Here is an 11,453-nt window from a genome sequence, read left to right as displayed (position 1 = left end):
GGGGACTTGCACCGCAGCCGCGGGCGTCTCTTCCACCCAACCGGCTCCTACCGCCCGCCTAAGTCGCTCGGAGGTGGGCCGGCTCCTGTCCCCATCTTCTGACCCGCACCGGCTTGCGGCGGCGACGCGGCTCCTGCCTGAGGGGCTGCTCGGCCTCCCTTTCCCTTGCTCGAGTTCGAGCCCTCCCGGATGGTGAGCCCGGCTCCGCCGCCCTTGGACAGCTGAGGTGACGGGCCCGGCCTCAGCCCAGCGCTGGTCGTGCCGGCTACGCCGGCGGGGGCCTCATGCCTGCTGCGGGGGTACCGGAGCGGGAGGTCGCCGTGCGGGAGCGGCCTGACGGCGGCCGTTAAGTGTAACGCCCCGTGCTCTGGCGCGGGAGCGTGTCAGGGGGGAATGCCTGGGGAGCAGTGATTTATGCACTACTGATGTGTGCCCACCTTGACCGACGTAGTCTTTACCACGAGGTGAAGGTGATCGTAATGGGTGGTTGGAAAACTATGTAAGAGGAACAGTAGATGGATTCGGTATTAGGAATTTTTCGCTGTTGTCATACCTGTTGAAATGCTCTTAAGTACGGACTAGAGGACTAACATCTTCCTGTTTGATACTCAGACCTTACAACATAAACCCCATGTTGCTACAGTTCTTGGTCCACCATTTTTCAGCTTTTTAGACACTGTTAGTGTTAAAAAGTTACTTCCTACTTTCAGTTTCTCTTTCAGCAAAAGCAAGTTTAATTTCATTTCATCATTTAAATGAGTTCAGCTGTACTGTACAGCCAGCCTTCTTGCTTACATTTTATTTTCATACATACCTATTAGTCAGTGTATCTCTTGATCATACTTAGTCACAGCCAGATCTTGACTGAAGCCAAAGGCAATAAATAAAAGGCAGTAGATACTTAAGGTTTTGCTTGTCTAAATGTCTGTTTTTATATTCACACTTAAGTGCTCAAGATGTAGTGCTGTGTATCATGAATGCCCATTCTCAGTCATTTACTGAAGCCTCAGCAGCATGTGCGTGGAGTTACTTTGAGTTTGTCTTGTCTTTTTCTGACAGAGTTTCTCTTAGGTCTGCTTTAAAGTTGTAAAAGGAGAAGCATGAAAATTGTATGTAATGTCACTGTTGTGTTCTGCATCAGCATAACTATGTAAGCCAGAAATGCAGGATCTAGCTAATTCCAACCTCTGTTGAAGAAGATGAGGCATAATTTTAAGTGGCTACAGGAGAAAAAGGTTGTTTTCTCTTATGATTGATACTTGAGCATTCTTTGACATGTTGAGTCCAGAGGGATTTGTCGGTGTGGTAGTGCATGCCTATAAAAATGTGGGGTGTGAGAGAGGAAGAGTTTTCAAAGTGCTGCCTTCTCCTGGCAGCATGAGGTTGAGATAGGTACTGATAACAGCTGGCTATTGAAAGTTAGTGCCGTTTGCCTGAGCGTGTTCAGCTCTGTGTCATTTGAATCTTCTTAAAATTTCACTCTATATTGCCTGACCAATTCTACTCTTACCACTCAGAAAAAGGGAGAAAGTCAGTCATGTGAAGGGAGTCTCTGCTGTTATTCTTTGACTGTTACATTTGGGAATAGGTTATATTCTTGGCATGAGAATTTGCTTCAGTCTTGTGATCAATAAGACTAACCCAGACATGAATGAGATTTTCAGTGAAATGGCACTGCGGTTGTCTTTGATACTGGAGGGGAGACCTTATAACAGTCTGCCAGTACCTAAAGGGGCCTACAAGAAACCCTGAGGGGGACTTTTTACATGGGCATGTAATGACAGGACAAGGGGGAATGGCTTTAAGCTGAATGGGAGTAGTTTTAGATTAGATATAAGGAAGAAATTCTTCTCCATGAGGGTGCTAAGGCACTGGCACAGGTTGACCAGAGAAGCTGTGACTGCCCCATCCCTGGCAGTGTTCAAGGTCAGGCTGGATGGGCCTTGGAGCAACCTGGTCTAGTCCCTGCCCATGGCAGGGGTTGCAACTGGATGATCTTCAAGGTTCCTTCCAAGCGAAAGCATTCTGTAAATATATCACTTTGCCATTTTTTTGACTGGTTGGCTTGGCTGTGTATAAAATAAAATAATTACTGTTTTATCGTTTCCTTCTCTTTGCAGATACAAATGACCCTTCTGTTAAACTGAACCATGAGTCTTGCATTACACAATCTGCTTGTTTGTTGTCGTCGTCTTGAAAATGAGAAAGCTGTGGAGCGAAGGGTAACAAGTTTTCTTTTGGTGTGTGTGCCTCAATTAGCAATGAAGGGAATCATTAATAATTCTTTTTCTTGAAATACATTTTCAGAAAGAAATTGAAAATTTCAAGCGACTTCTCCGTGATTCTGAAACAGTTCTACAGCTGGACCGGAATTCTGATTCTAAACAAGGAAAGCAGCTCAACTGGGATGCTGTATTTAGGTAGTTTCCTTTGTTTTTTCTCCTTTGTGAATGGTTGCAGTTTTCTTATTTGAAACATCATTCTTTTGTTTATTTGGCCTCTTTTAATGCTGATCTTTCTACAGGTTTAGTTTTGTCAGCTTGTAAACAAGAAGTGACTTATGTTAGTCTCTGAAGGAAGTAAATTTAAAATAGCCAAAATGCAACACATGCAACTGCTAGGAAACTGATCATTAATTAGGTGGTTGTTTTTTTCTTGCAAAAAGTAATAGTTGCTTTCTTTTATTGAAAATTATCCTCTGCATCTGGTTTTCAATGTGTAGTTCATATGTAGATTATAGATAGTTCATTAGAATGTTTTGTGTTCCTGAGTTCTTCAAGATACAGTAGAAGGAGTGTGGCTTGTGAATTAAAGAAGCTGGGCTGAGGTTTGTAGAGGCCCTTTTTTTATATAATCTGCTTTAGGTGTACTGCGAGACTGGTTTGAGCGTCTGTGCAATCTGTTCTTAGAGCAAGTGGGACCAGTGTTAAATTTCATGTTAAAAGTGCCTCTGAAGTGTTAGCTTTCGTAGGCTGGTGTCTGGTCAGCTTTCCATTATGTTTTTAATTGCTCAGCATTGGAGTAGTTTTTGTTTCAAAGCTTTACCAGTAATATCACAAGAGGTATTTGATAAATTTTATATATTTCTTTTGAGATGGCCAGAAATACATTAGAAATGCATAGGAAGAATGCAGAAATACAGATTCTAAACTGAATATAAATAGGAGGCCAGAAAATTGACAGTAATTGCTAGTGACAAGGCCAGTGAAAAATTTAATCTATTTTTAGATCTAAAATGTAATCATGTTAATTTTTAGCAATAATGAAATAGGACTTAGAAGTTTTTCTCCAGTAAAAACAGTGAAGAATACTTCTTACTGTTTTGCTGTACAGTGTTGCAGCTTAAATAGAAAGACTTGTCATTGGGGTTTTTTTCCCTAATTATAAATTGTATGTGTAGCGTTATACAAAGTTTAAAGGAAAATTTGTTTTCTATCTAAGTTGCTTCTGGATTATTTTAGAATTTACAGCTCCTTTAATAGATTATTTCTGTGATTCTAAAACTGTAATATATTTCAGTTGGTTTTAGTCTTTGATATTTAGAATTGTGAGAAGAACAAGCACTGACACTCTAGGCTAAAACTGTAATTACGTATTTTGCTTTAGTCATAAATGTGCAGATAATTAATTAATCTCTTTTATTTTTGAAGTGTCTTGCAGAAGTATTTCCAGAAAGAAATGAAAAACCTGCAGCTGACAAAACCAAATGCATCTGCTTCAACCCAAACTACCAGACAGAAAAAAATGCAAGAAGTTGGAAGCTTGGTCAAATATTTAATCAGATGTGCTAATAAAAGTCAGTAACATCTGTTCATATGGAATTACTGTTTTGTTTTGGTGCTTTGTTTTCAACTTTGAGTTTTTACTCTGATGTAAGTTACCAGGGTGGGGTTCATCTTGCTCACTTCCAGGTGTTCACAATTTAAATATCTTGATGTGAATCAGTCCTTTGTGCTCTTTCTCTGTCCTTGTTGATGTTCTCAGTGCCTTTTTCTAATTATTCAATGGGTATATAACTGATGTATCCTCTCATAAGTAATTTATTCCTTAGAAACAATTTAAGGTGATTCCTAACAGAAGTGTTTCTGAACTGTTGATGGTTTTTTTAAAATTATTATTTTTAAATAAACAGTTACAAATAACTTATTCAGTACATTTATTTTACACTTTATTTGGTACTCAGATTTATTTGGTACACTTTGGGTTAATTACAGTCTCATGTTCTTTCTTCATATAGGAGGACCCAGGCTGAAATGTCAGGAACTTCTGATTTATGTGCTGGAAATTATAAGAGATCCAACAAGTTGTGCTGCATGTGGATCTGATTGTAGTAGTATACTCCTAAAAGATATTCTCTCAGTAAGGAAATATTGGTGTGAGATATCCCAGAAGCAGTGGTCAGGTAACATTTTTAAGCATACTACAAATGTCTTTTCCTATTATAGAAGCATGATTAGGTGCATTTTATTTTTTTTATGCCCTGCTGTGTGAGGTGCTGCACAAAAAGTAGACTAAAAAAGTGTCAGCCTTGTAAGCTTACAGTTGAATTAAAGCAGCAAAGATTACAAATTGGTTTTTTTCTTTCTGCATACTGTTTGCCTATTGCTTGCTGAAGCATATGTACTCATATAGAATCAGGTTCTATATGAGTTAATATATGTACACATGGTCTCCACAGAGCTTAATATGTGTAACAAATCCATGGAATGTGTGCCCTGCAAATGCCCTCAATAAAACTGTACTGGTACGCTCCTGTTCACAAATTATTAGGTAGTGGCTGGTATAGTTTTGATAAAGTATTACTATTGAATTTTATTATCAGAGTTTTGTTGGCTTATGAAAGTCCTAAAAAGCCTGTTGCGTCACTGTTGTTATATGCACATACTTCATATATATAAAAAAAAGAAGACAACCTAGAAAGCTTAAGATTTCAATAGATAAAAGCAGATTTAAAAGTTGAGTGATGACAATGCATGTAACCTGAACTGAGTGGAAGTACAGATAGGATTTTTCACTTTTCAGAGGATTGAATTTGACTCCAAGATATTTACCTTATTTATCATGGAGAATAACTTCTATGTATTTTGAATCACTTGACATGTGCTAAGCTCTCAACTCATCTGTTTTTATTCGTTGATGGACTAGAACAGTAATTTGGAAAAAAAAAAAAAAAGGCAATTAGAAATTTTGCAGTCGTGTTTGTTGCATGTTGCATGTACAATTTTGGAGAAAGTGTAGAAATACTGTATTTGCAGGGCGTAGTGCTCTAAAGTCAATTTAAATTCCTGAAAAGCATTTTATGAGAAAATACTCCGCTTTGTAGCTTGAGAAGCTGCTTAACTACAGAATGGAAATAAACCTGCAAAGAACTCAGAAGAGGGGCCTGGTGATACTGGGAATGAAGGGGGGGAGGGGGCCAAAATACCCTGCTGAAGGCTGGCAAAGCAGAGCAAATAAAATGGAACCATTCAGATTGAGAGATGTGGTTTGATAGTTAGAAAGCCTGAGGGTGAGATCTCAGAAGTTAAAGAATTTGGTACCATTTGACCATGGATATAGAGCTTGAAGCCTCAACTGCATAGGAAAGCTGCCCGTGACTAGGAGCCAGTGAGTGGGGTAGAAGACAAAGGGCTGTAAGCCTGGGGGTTAGCACAGGATGTGAAGGTAGGGGCTGGTCAGATAGAGAGGCTGGAAGCTGGAGTTCAAAGTACTACACAGGAAAGGCATTTGAAGAATTGGGTACTTGGGTAGTACTGACGGTAGGTGGGTAGGGAATGAGACAAGAAACCAGGGATGTTAAAGACATATTGAAGAAGTCATAGAAGGGAAGCTAAGACTGTCACAGGAAAGATAACATGCAGATTGCACGAGGAGCCTATGAGATTTACTGTGTGGCAGTTAGGTAGGTTAGGAACACCGAAGTTAGCTGAATCTGCGTATGGATGGAAGCTGGAAGTGTGACAGAAGAAATGTTGACATTAGATCTTAAGGGGCACAGTTGAATTCAGTTACTGAACTGAGGCTGGACTAAAGGCCATAAATCTAGAGGAAGTCAGACTTAAATCCATTAAATGAAACAAGTTGCTTTTATGAAAGGAGAGATATATGAGCTTTGTAAAGGTTATCGTAACCTTTTTTAGTAATTCCACCTTGTGTATAATTCTTGGAGTACAATGGAGAAGTCTGTTTTCTATTTACAAAATCAGTGATCTGGTGCAGGAGTCGAGAGTAAGAACATGGATTCCAGTTCTTGTCCAAAGTTAGATAAGCAAGTACTAATTTCATGAGGTGCTCATCTGCTGGAAATTCTGAGCTTCTGAATGTTGATAGTCGTATTTGTAAAAATTATGATGAGCTGTCATATTGGCTGCATCATCAAAGGAGTCTTGTGAGGCCAGTAGGTGGTGAACTCAATCTTAGTAAAAGAAACTGGAAGCTGGGTGAATTTCCATGTAATGGAAATATGGGCAGCCTCAGTTTCAATTGTTCTGATCTGTTTACCTACTCCTTTTACACCAAATACTTTGTTAGTGTATGTGTGGCTGTAAATTGTTTCCAAGTATTTTATTGTGTATTCTGCAACAAGTAGAACCCACTGTGCCTGCTCTACTTGATGTAGAGTAGAAGTTGAGCATGGAAGTAGTTGTGCAAATGGATCATGAGGCGATAGGTACTTTGCTCAGTGTAACACAAAGCAGACTGTATCCCAGTTCAGAATGAATATAGCTTTATTTCCAGTGTAGACAAGACTACATGCTTTATTTCCCATATGCACATTCCCTCTGCGCTGTTAACTTTTGTAAATAATGAAATGCAGCTCAATTCAGAATGATCGTTTCTATATATTTAATGCAATATTTTGCTTCAAGCATTTATGTAATCCTCTGTAGTATACGTGTATATATATGTTTTTGTATTTACAACTTATTTACACATTACGTCATATATACTTTTTTTTCTAATTAATATGTTTGCAGAATTGCTGGTCCTGTATGGCCAATTATACCTCAGACCTTCTGGGAAGATTAATAGAGTCTTGGTGGCTAGGATAATTCACACACTTGCAAGGGGGTACTGCTTCCAAACTGATGGGTTGAGTTCTGATATGCTTACCTTCTTTTCAAAAGCAATGCAGTGTGCAAGGTATGTTGCAAGTGCTCCTTTTGTATGCTAATACTTGCTTTTAAAGAATAACTCATTTTAAGTATTTGGGATAATACTTGCATAATAGCAGGTAATACTTCTTCAGGCATATTTTGTTCTGTCTTTGAACACCAATTTAATAAATTACTGAAAATATTAACTTCTGGATTTGGTGGGCAAATAATATTCTAAATGTAGTTACTTGCTAGTATTTATGTTTAAACAATTCCTGTGAAAAGAAATAAGATTATTTATTCTGGAAGTTTGAGTGTTAAGTTTATGTTGCAGGCAGGAGAAGAGTGCTGCAGGCCTGGATCATATTGTTGGAGCAATGAATATCTTCTGCAATAAGTTTGCTATCAACTGTCGCATGCGGATTTGTAAATTAGGGGAAGAAATTTTACCTACAGTCCTTTATATATGGACTCAGTATAGACCAAAGGATTCCCTGAAGGAGTCAATAATTGAGTTGTTTCGTCTCCAAGTTCATATTCATCATCCAAAGGGTGCAAAAACTCAGGGAAAAGGTACAGCAAAAGTTATTTGTTTTTTTTGGAGTTTTTTCTATCACTGTATGTGATTGTTTGAATTGTGCCAACTTGCTGCGTTTTGATTCTGAGTCTTGGAAGCATTAATGGGAGTGGTGTTTACTTGTCAGTAGTTTTATACTATACATTAATATTGAGTGAAAGTGAAAATGAATTTTCAAATTGTATGCAGTAAGAGAATATTAATTGTATTAAGTCCTATAAGGGTTGGGGTTTAAATTTTTTAAATCAAAAGGTGATTTTAATGAATCAAAGCACACAATATTTGGGGAAGGGAAGTAATAATTCAGATTATTTTTAGATTGTCACCTGTTCATATCTTACAAGGTCTGTTTAAGCCTAAAAATTACTACTATGATCTAAGTCTGACTTACTGTATAAAATTTTTCACAGATCACTCAGTAACTGCACTTGTCTGTCATGGCCTATTTCAGTTACAGCGTCTTTTTCTTTTTAAAGGTGTTGAGATTTTTTACTTTGTCTACAAATGGCACAGAGTTTATAATCAGTCCAAATTTATCCATTGCATATCGTAATAGTCTTTCCAGTTAGAAAAAGAACTGTTTATTACAAACTTTATTCTTACCCTAATTACTTGTATACACTGATTAAATTCTCTTTAACCTTTTTCACTTTTTTATTTTATTCATTCTCCATTATAAGACTTGTTTTGCATGTCTGCATTTGTTAAGCTTTTTGTGCTTTACTCTGATTTTGGCTGTACTTTGCATTGTCTAGGTAGGTGTATATTTTGCATCATATAGGTAGGTTTTCATATTGTATCAATACAATGTGGTACAGGTTATCTTTTCATTGATTTTGCGTGTACAGGTGCGTATGACTCAGCAAAATGGCAAAGTATCTTATATAACCTGTATGATCTGCTGGTGAATGAAATAAATCTCATCAGCAGTAGAGGAAAGTATTCTTCAGCCTCACGTAATATTGCTGTAAAGGAAAATTTGATTGAATTAATGGCTGATATTTGTCATCAGGTAACGTTTTTATTTGAATATAAAGTTGACTATTTATTTGCTGTGTTGTATGTTTTACTTTTTAAAGTAATAGGCTTTAGCATTTCCTTAGAATCATTTACTGATGTTTTAGTACCTTTTGTCTGTGTTCTGTTGTGTTTAGTTATTAATTTTTGTGCAGTTTAGAAGTGTGTGGACTCCTAAATTGTACTAGGTTTCACTAGTGTTGTTTATTAGACTATAAACAAAGGTTCTGTTGTAGTAAAGAATAATTCTGGTTGCCTCTTAAGAGGCTTTATGCACAGGAGAAAATGGACCAGTTTAGCTTATCATTTCAGTTTTCCCTTAAATACTACATTTTTTTTATTTGCATACTTCTGAATTTCTCTTTATAAAAGGTTTTTACAGAGGATACCAAAGTTCTGGAAGTTACCCAGTCATATGCTGTTTCACAAAGAGAGCCCAATAATGAAACAGTACCAAGCAAGCGCAAGAGGATTGAATTAGGCTGGGAGATAATTCGAGACAACCTGCAAAGATCCCAGAAGGATTTTGATGTCATACCTTGGTAATACCATCTTTACATGAAACAAATGTCACTACAGAAATCTTTCTACATTGACATGAATGATAGCACATTCTGAATGTGCTATCAGATGAAGTACCTGCACATGCAGACGTAGATCTAAGCACTCAGGTTAGGTTATCACAGCATTTGGAAAGTAATGAGTAGTGTTTGTGGCACTCTTGCTCTAAAAATTTTGTATCTTTGGTTTCCTAAGGAATAACACATGAGGTCTGGTAAACTGCGTGGTAGTGTATAAGGTATTACTGCCTCCAATTTTTTTTTTCTTGCTCGTCTCTTGTGCTAGATATTGCTGTTCTTTATGTAAGTGTTGCGTATGTGATCCAGCTTGTTAGTATTAGGAAGTGAACGTGAGATTTACTGATTTCTTAAGCTGGCTGTGTCACAGGACAGCAACCATTAACAGTTTGGGCATTTTGGACTGGTTCACACAGTTTGCCATAATATCTGTCCTGAAAACTGTTGAAGGGCAAGGTCTAGCTTGGACCTTGATAGAGGGTTATTTTGTTTGATGAGGGTCTTCTGCTCTTGAGGTATAGCTACATATCGTCTTCCACTGCCTGCTGCAGGAGGATTCTGTAGCAGAGAGCATGACAGGGAATCAAGCTAAAAGACCACAGCTAGACTTTTCCAGAACTAACCAGTTGTAGTCTTAAGCCCAAGAATGTTGACTTTTTAGCTACAATAGATTACACCAGATGTTTTTTTCCGTTAGTGCTCCTTTCTGTCTTTCTGACTTTTCTTGGAAAACTGCTGTACAAGGCTTCACAACAGTGTAGCTGCTTGTGAGCTGGGTCCTGGGGTGGCAGGTTTCTTTGTGTGTAGGTATGTGTGTTTATTGCTCTCAGTATTGAGGCAAAGTGCCTGTTTTGAGTAATAAACATGCCATTTGTGTGGAGGTGGCCATCTCCAAGAAATACCACAAGTACTGTAATTTGAGTAGAGTTGCAGCCATTGCTATGAGCAGCATCCTTCCAACATACCATGCCCAGCTTAACATTTTGTTCATTTGGTGAATTTTACTTCTCTTATCTGAAGAGATGTTGCAGTAATGTTCTGTTTATGTAATTTCACCCTTAAGGCCACTCTGTGGGTCAGAGTGTATAACAGGCCAGTCTAGGAGAAGGAAAAAAAATCTTTTTTTTCCTGATATTTTCTTCCCTTGTTTTCAGAAATCAGTGAAGTCAGCTTGTAAGAAATTTTTAGTGATAGTGAGGCAAGGTGAGCAGGCTTTACAAGTGAAAACAGTAGTAATACAGAATCTTTCACCTTTGTTAGTAAACAAATCAGCTCAATACTGGAAAATATAAATGTAAAATGACAAATGGAGAACACTTCGTTCTTTTACTTTAGAAGACACAAATTTACATATGTCTGATATTAATTGCTTCACTTTGTGTTTTCAAGGTTACAGATAACAGCTCAAATAATATCAAAGTATCCCATGAGTCTTCGTAACAGTGAGCTACCTCCGTTACTCAGTGTACTTCACCAGTTACTGCCACAGCAGCGCCGAGGAGAAAGGACTCCATATGTGCTGAAGTGTCTTAGAGAGATAGCTTTGTGTCAGAACCAGAAGACTGATTTGAAAAGCAGCCACAAGTTGGAGCTCCAGAGAACCTGGGCAAAGATTTGGTCTCTTACCCTTCGTAGTGTTAGTTTCCAGCAAATTGAAGTGGAGAGCTTTGGGCTACTTGGAGCTATGATTCAAGGAAACCTTGTTGTGACAGATAAAGAACTCTGGAAAATATTTTCAGGACCTGCATGTAAGCCTTCAAGGTAAAATGGGAAGCAAGGATAATATTTTTGTGTCTGATTCACATTACTGTTATTGTGCAACCAAAATCACTGTATTATTCAAAATAATATTATTGTTGTGGCTGTATTTCTGTTCAAGAACTGTACACATTTGTGTTTTAAGCATTCGAAACAGGCATAAATACAGGTATACATAAATACATAAATTTCAGACATAAGTCTGAAAGCAGGCAGAGGAGAAGAAGCAAGCATCTTCAAATGTAAAATGACTAAAAACGTCAAATGGAGAGTGAAAGAAAAGTTGATTTTGAAGTTATAAAGTATGTTTTCTTCTAAATTTTGATTCTGAAATGAGTATTTGGAAACAGTCTAAAATAGACAGGAAATGTCTGTAATAGCCAAAATGTGGCTTTTGAAAACACAGATTTTTAAAAAAAGGAGCTT

General features: G+C 37.7%; 1 protein-coding gene across 1 annotated transcript in view; it reads left to right on the top strand.

The window, feature by feature from the left end:
- Positions 1 to 2,091: 2,091 nt before the first annotated feature.
- ATM (ATM serine/threonine kinase) overlaps positions 2,092 to 11,453 on the top strand; it is a 64,185-nt gene continuing 54,823 nt past the window's right edge. The window contains exons 1-9 of the mRNA XM_080612509.1: positions 2,092 to 2,222; positions 2,308 to 2,420; positions 3,651 to 3,796; positions 4,238 to 4,402; positions 6,978 to 7,143; positions 7,432 to 7,670; positions 8,523 to 8,686; positions 9,064 to 9,233; positions 10,659 to 11,030. Of these exons, the coding sequence (XP_080468635.1) occupies positions 2,151 to 2,222; positions 2,308 to 2,420; positions 3,651 to 3,796; positions 4,238 to 4,402; positions 6,978 to 7,143; positions 7,432 to 7,670; positions 8,523 to 8,686; positions 9,064 to 9,233; positions 10,659 to 11,030 (1,607 nt within the window). The 5' untranslated portion in view covers positions 2,092 to 2,150. The remainder of the gene's footprint in view (positions 2,223 to 2,307; positions 2,421 to 3,650; positions 3,797 to 4,237; positions 4,403 to 6,977; positions 7,144 to 7,431; positions 7,671 to 8,522; positions 8,687 to 9,063; positions 9,234 to 10,658; positions 11,031 to 11,453) is intronic.

The sequence above is a fragment of the Psittacula echo genome, assembly GCF_963264785.1.
Source record: "Psittacula echo genome assembly, chromosome: 3".
NCBI classification, from domain to species: domain Eukaryota; kingdom Metazoa; phylum Chordata; class Aves; order Psittaciformes; family Psittacidae; genus Psittacula; species Psittacula echo.
The sequence above is the reverse complement of the archived record's forward strand: the minus strand, read 5'-3'. Positions and strand labels throughout refer to the sequence as shown.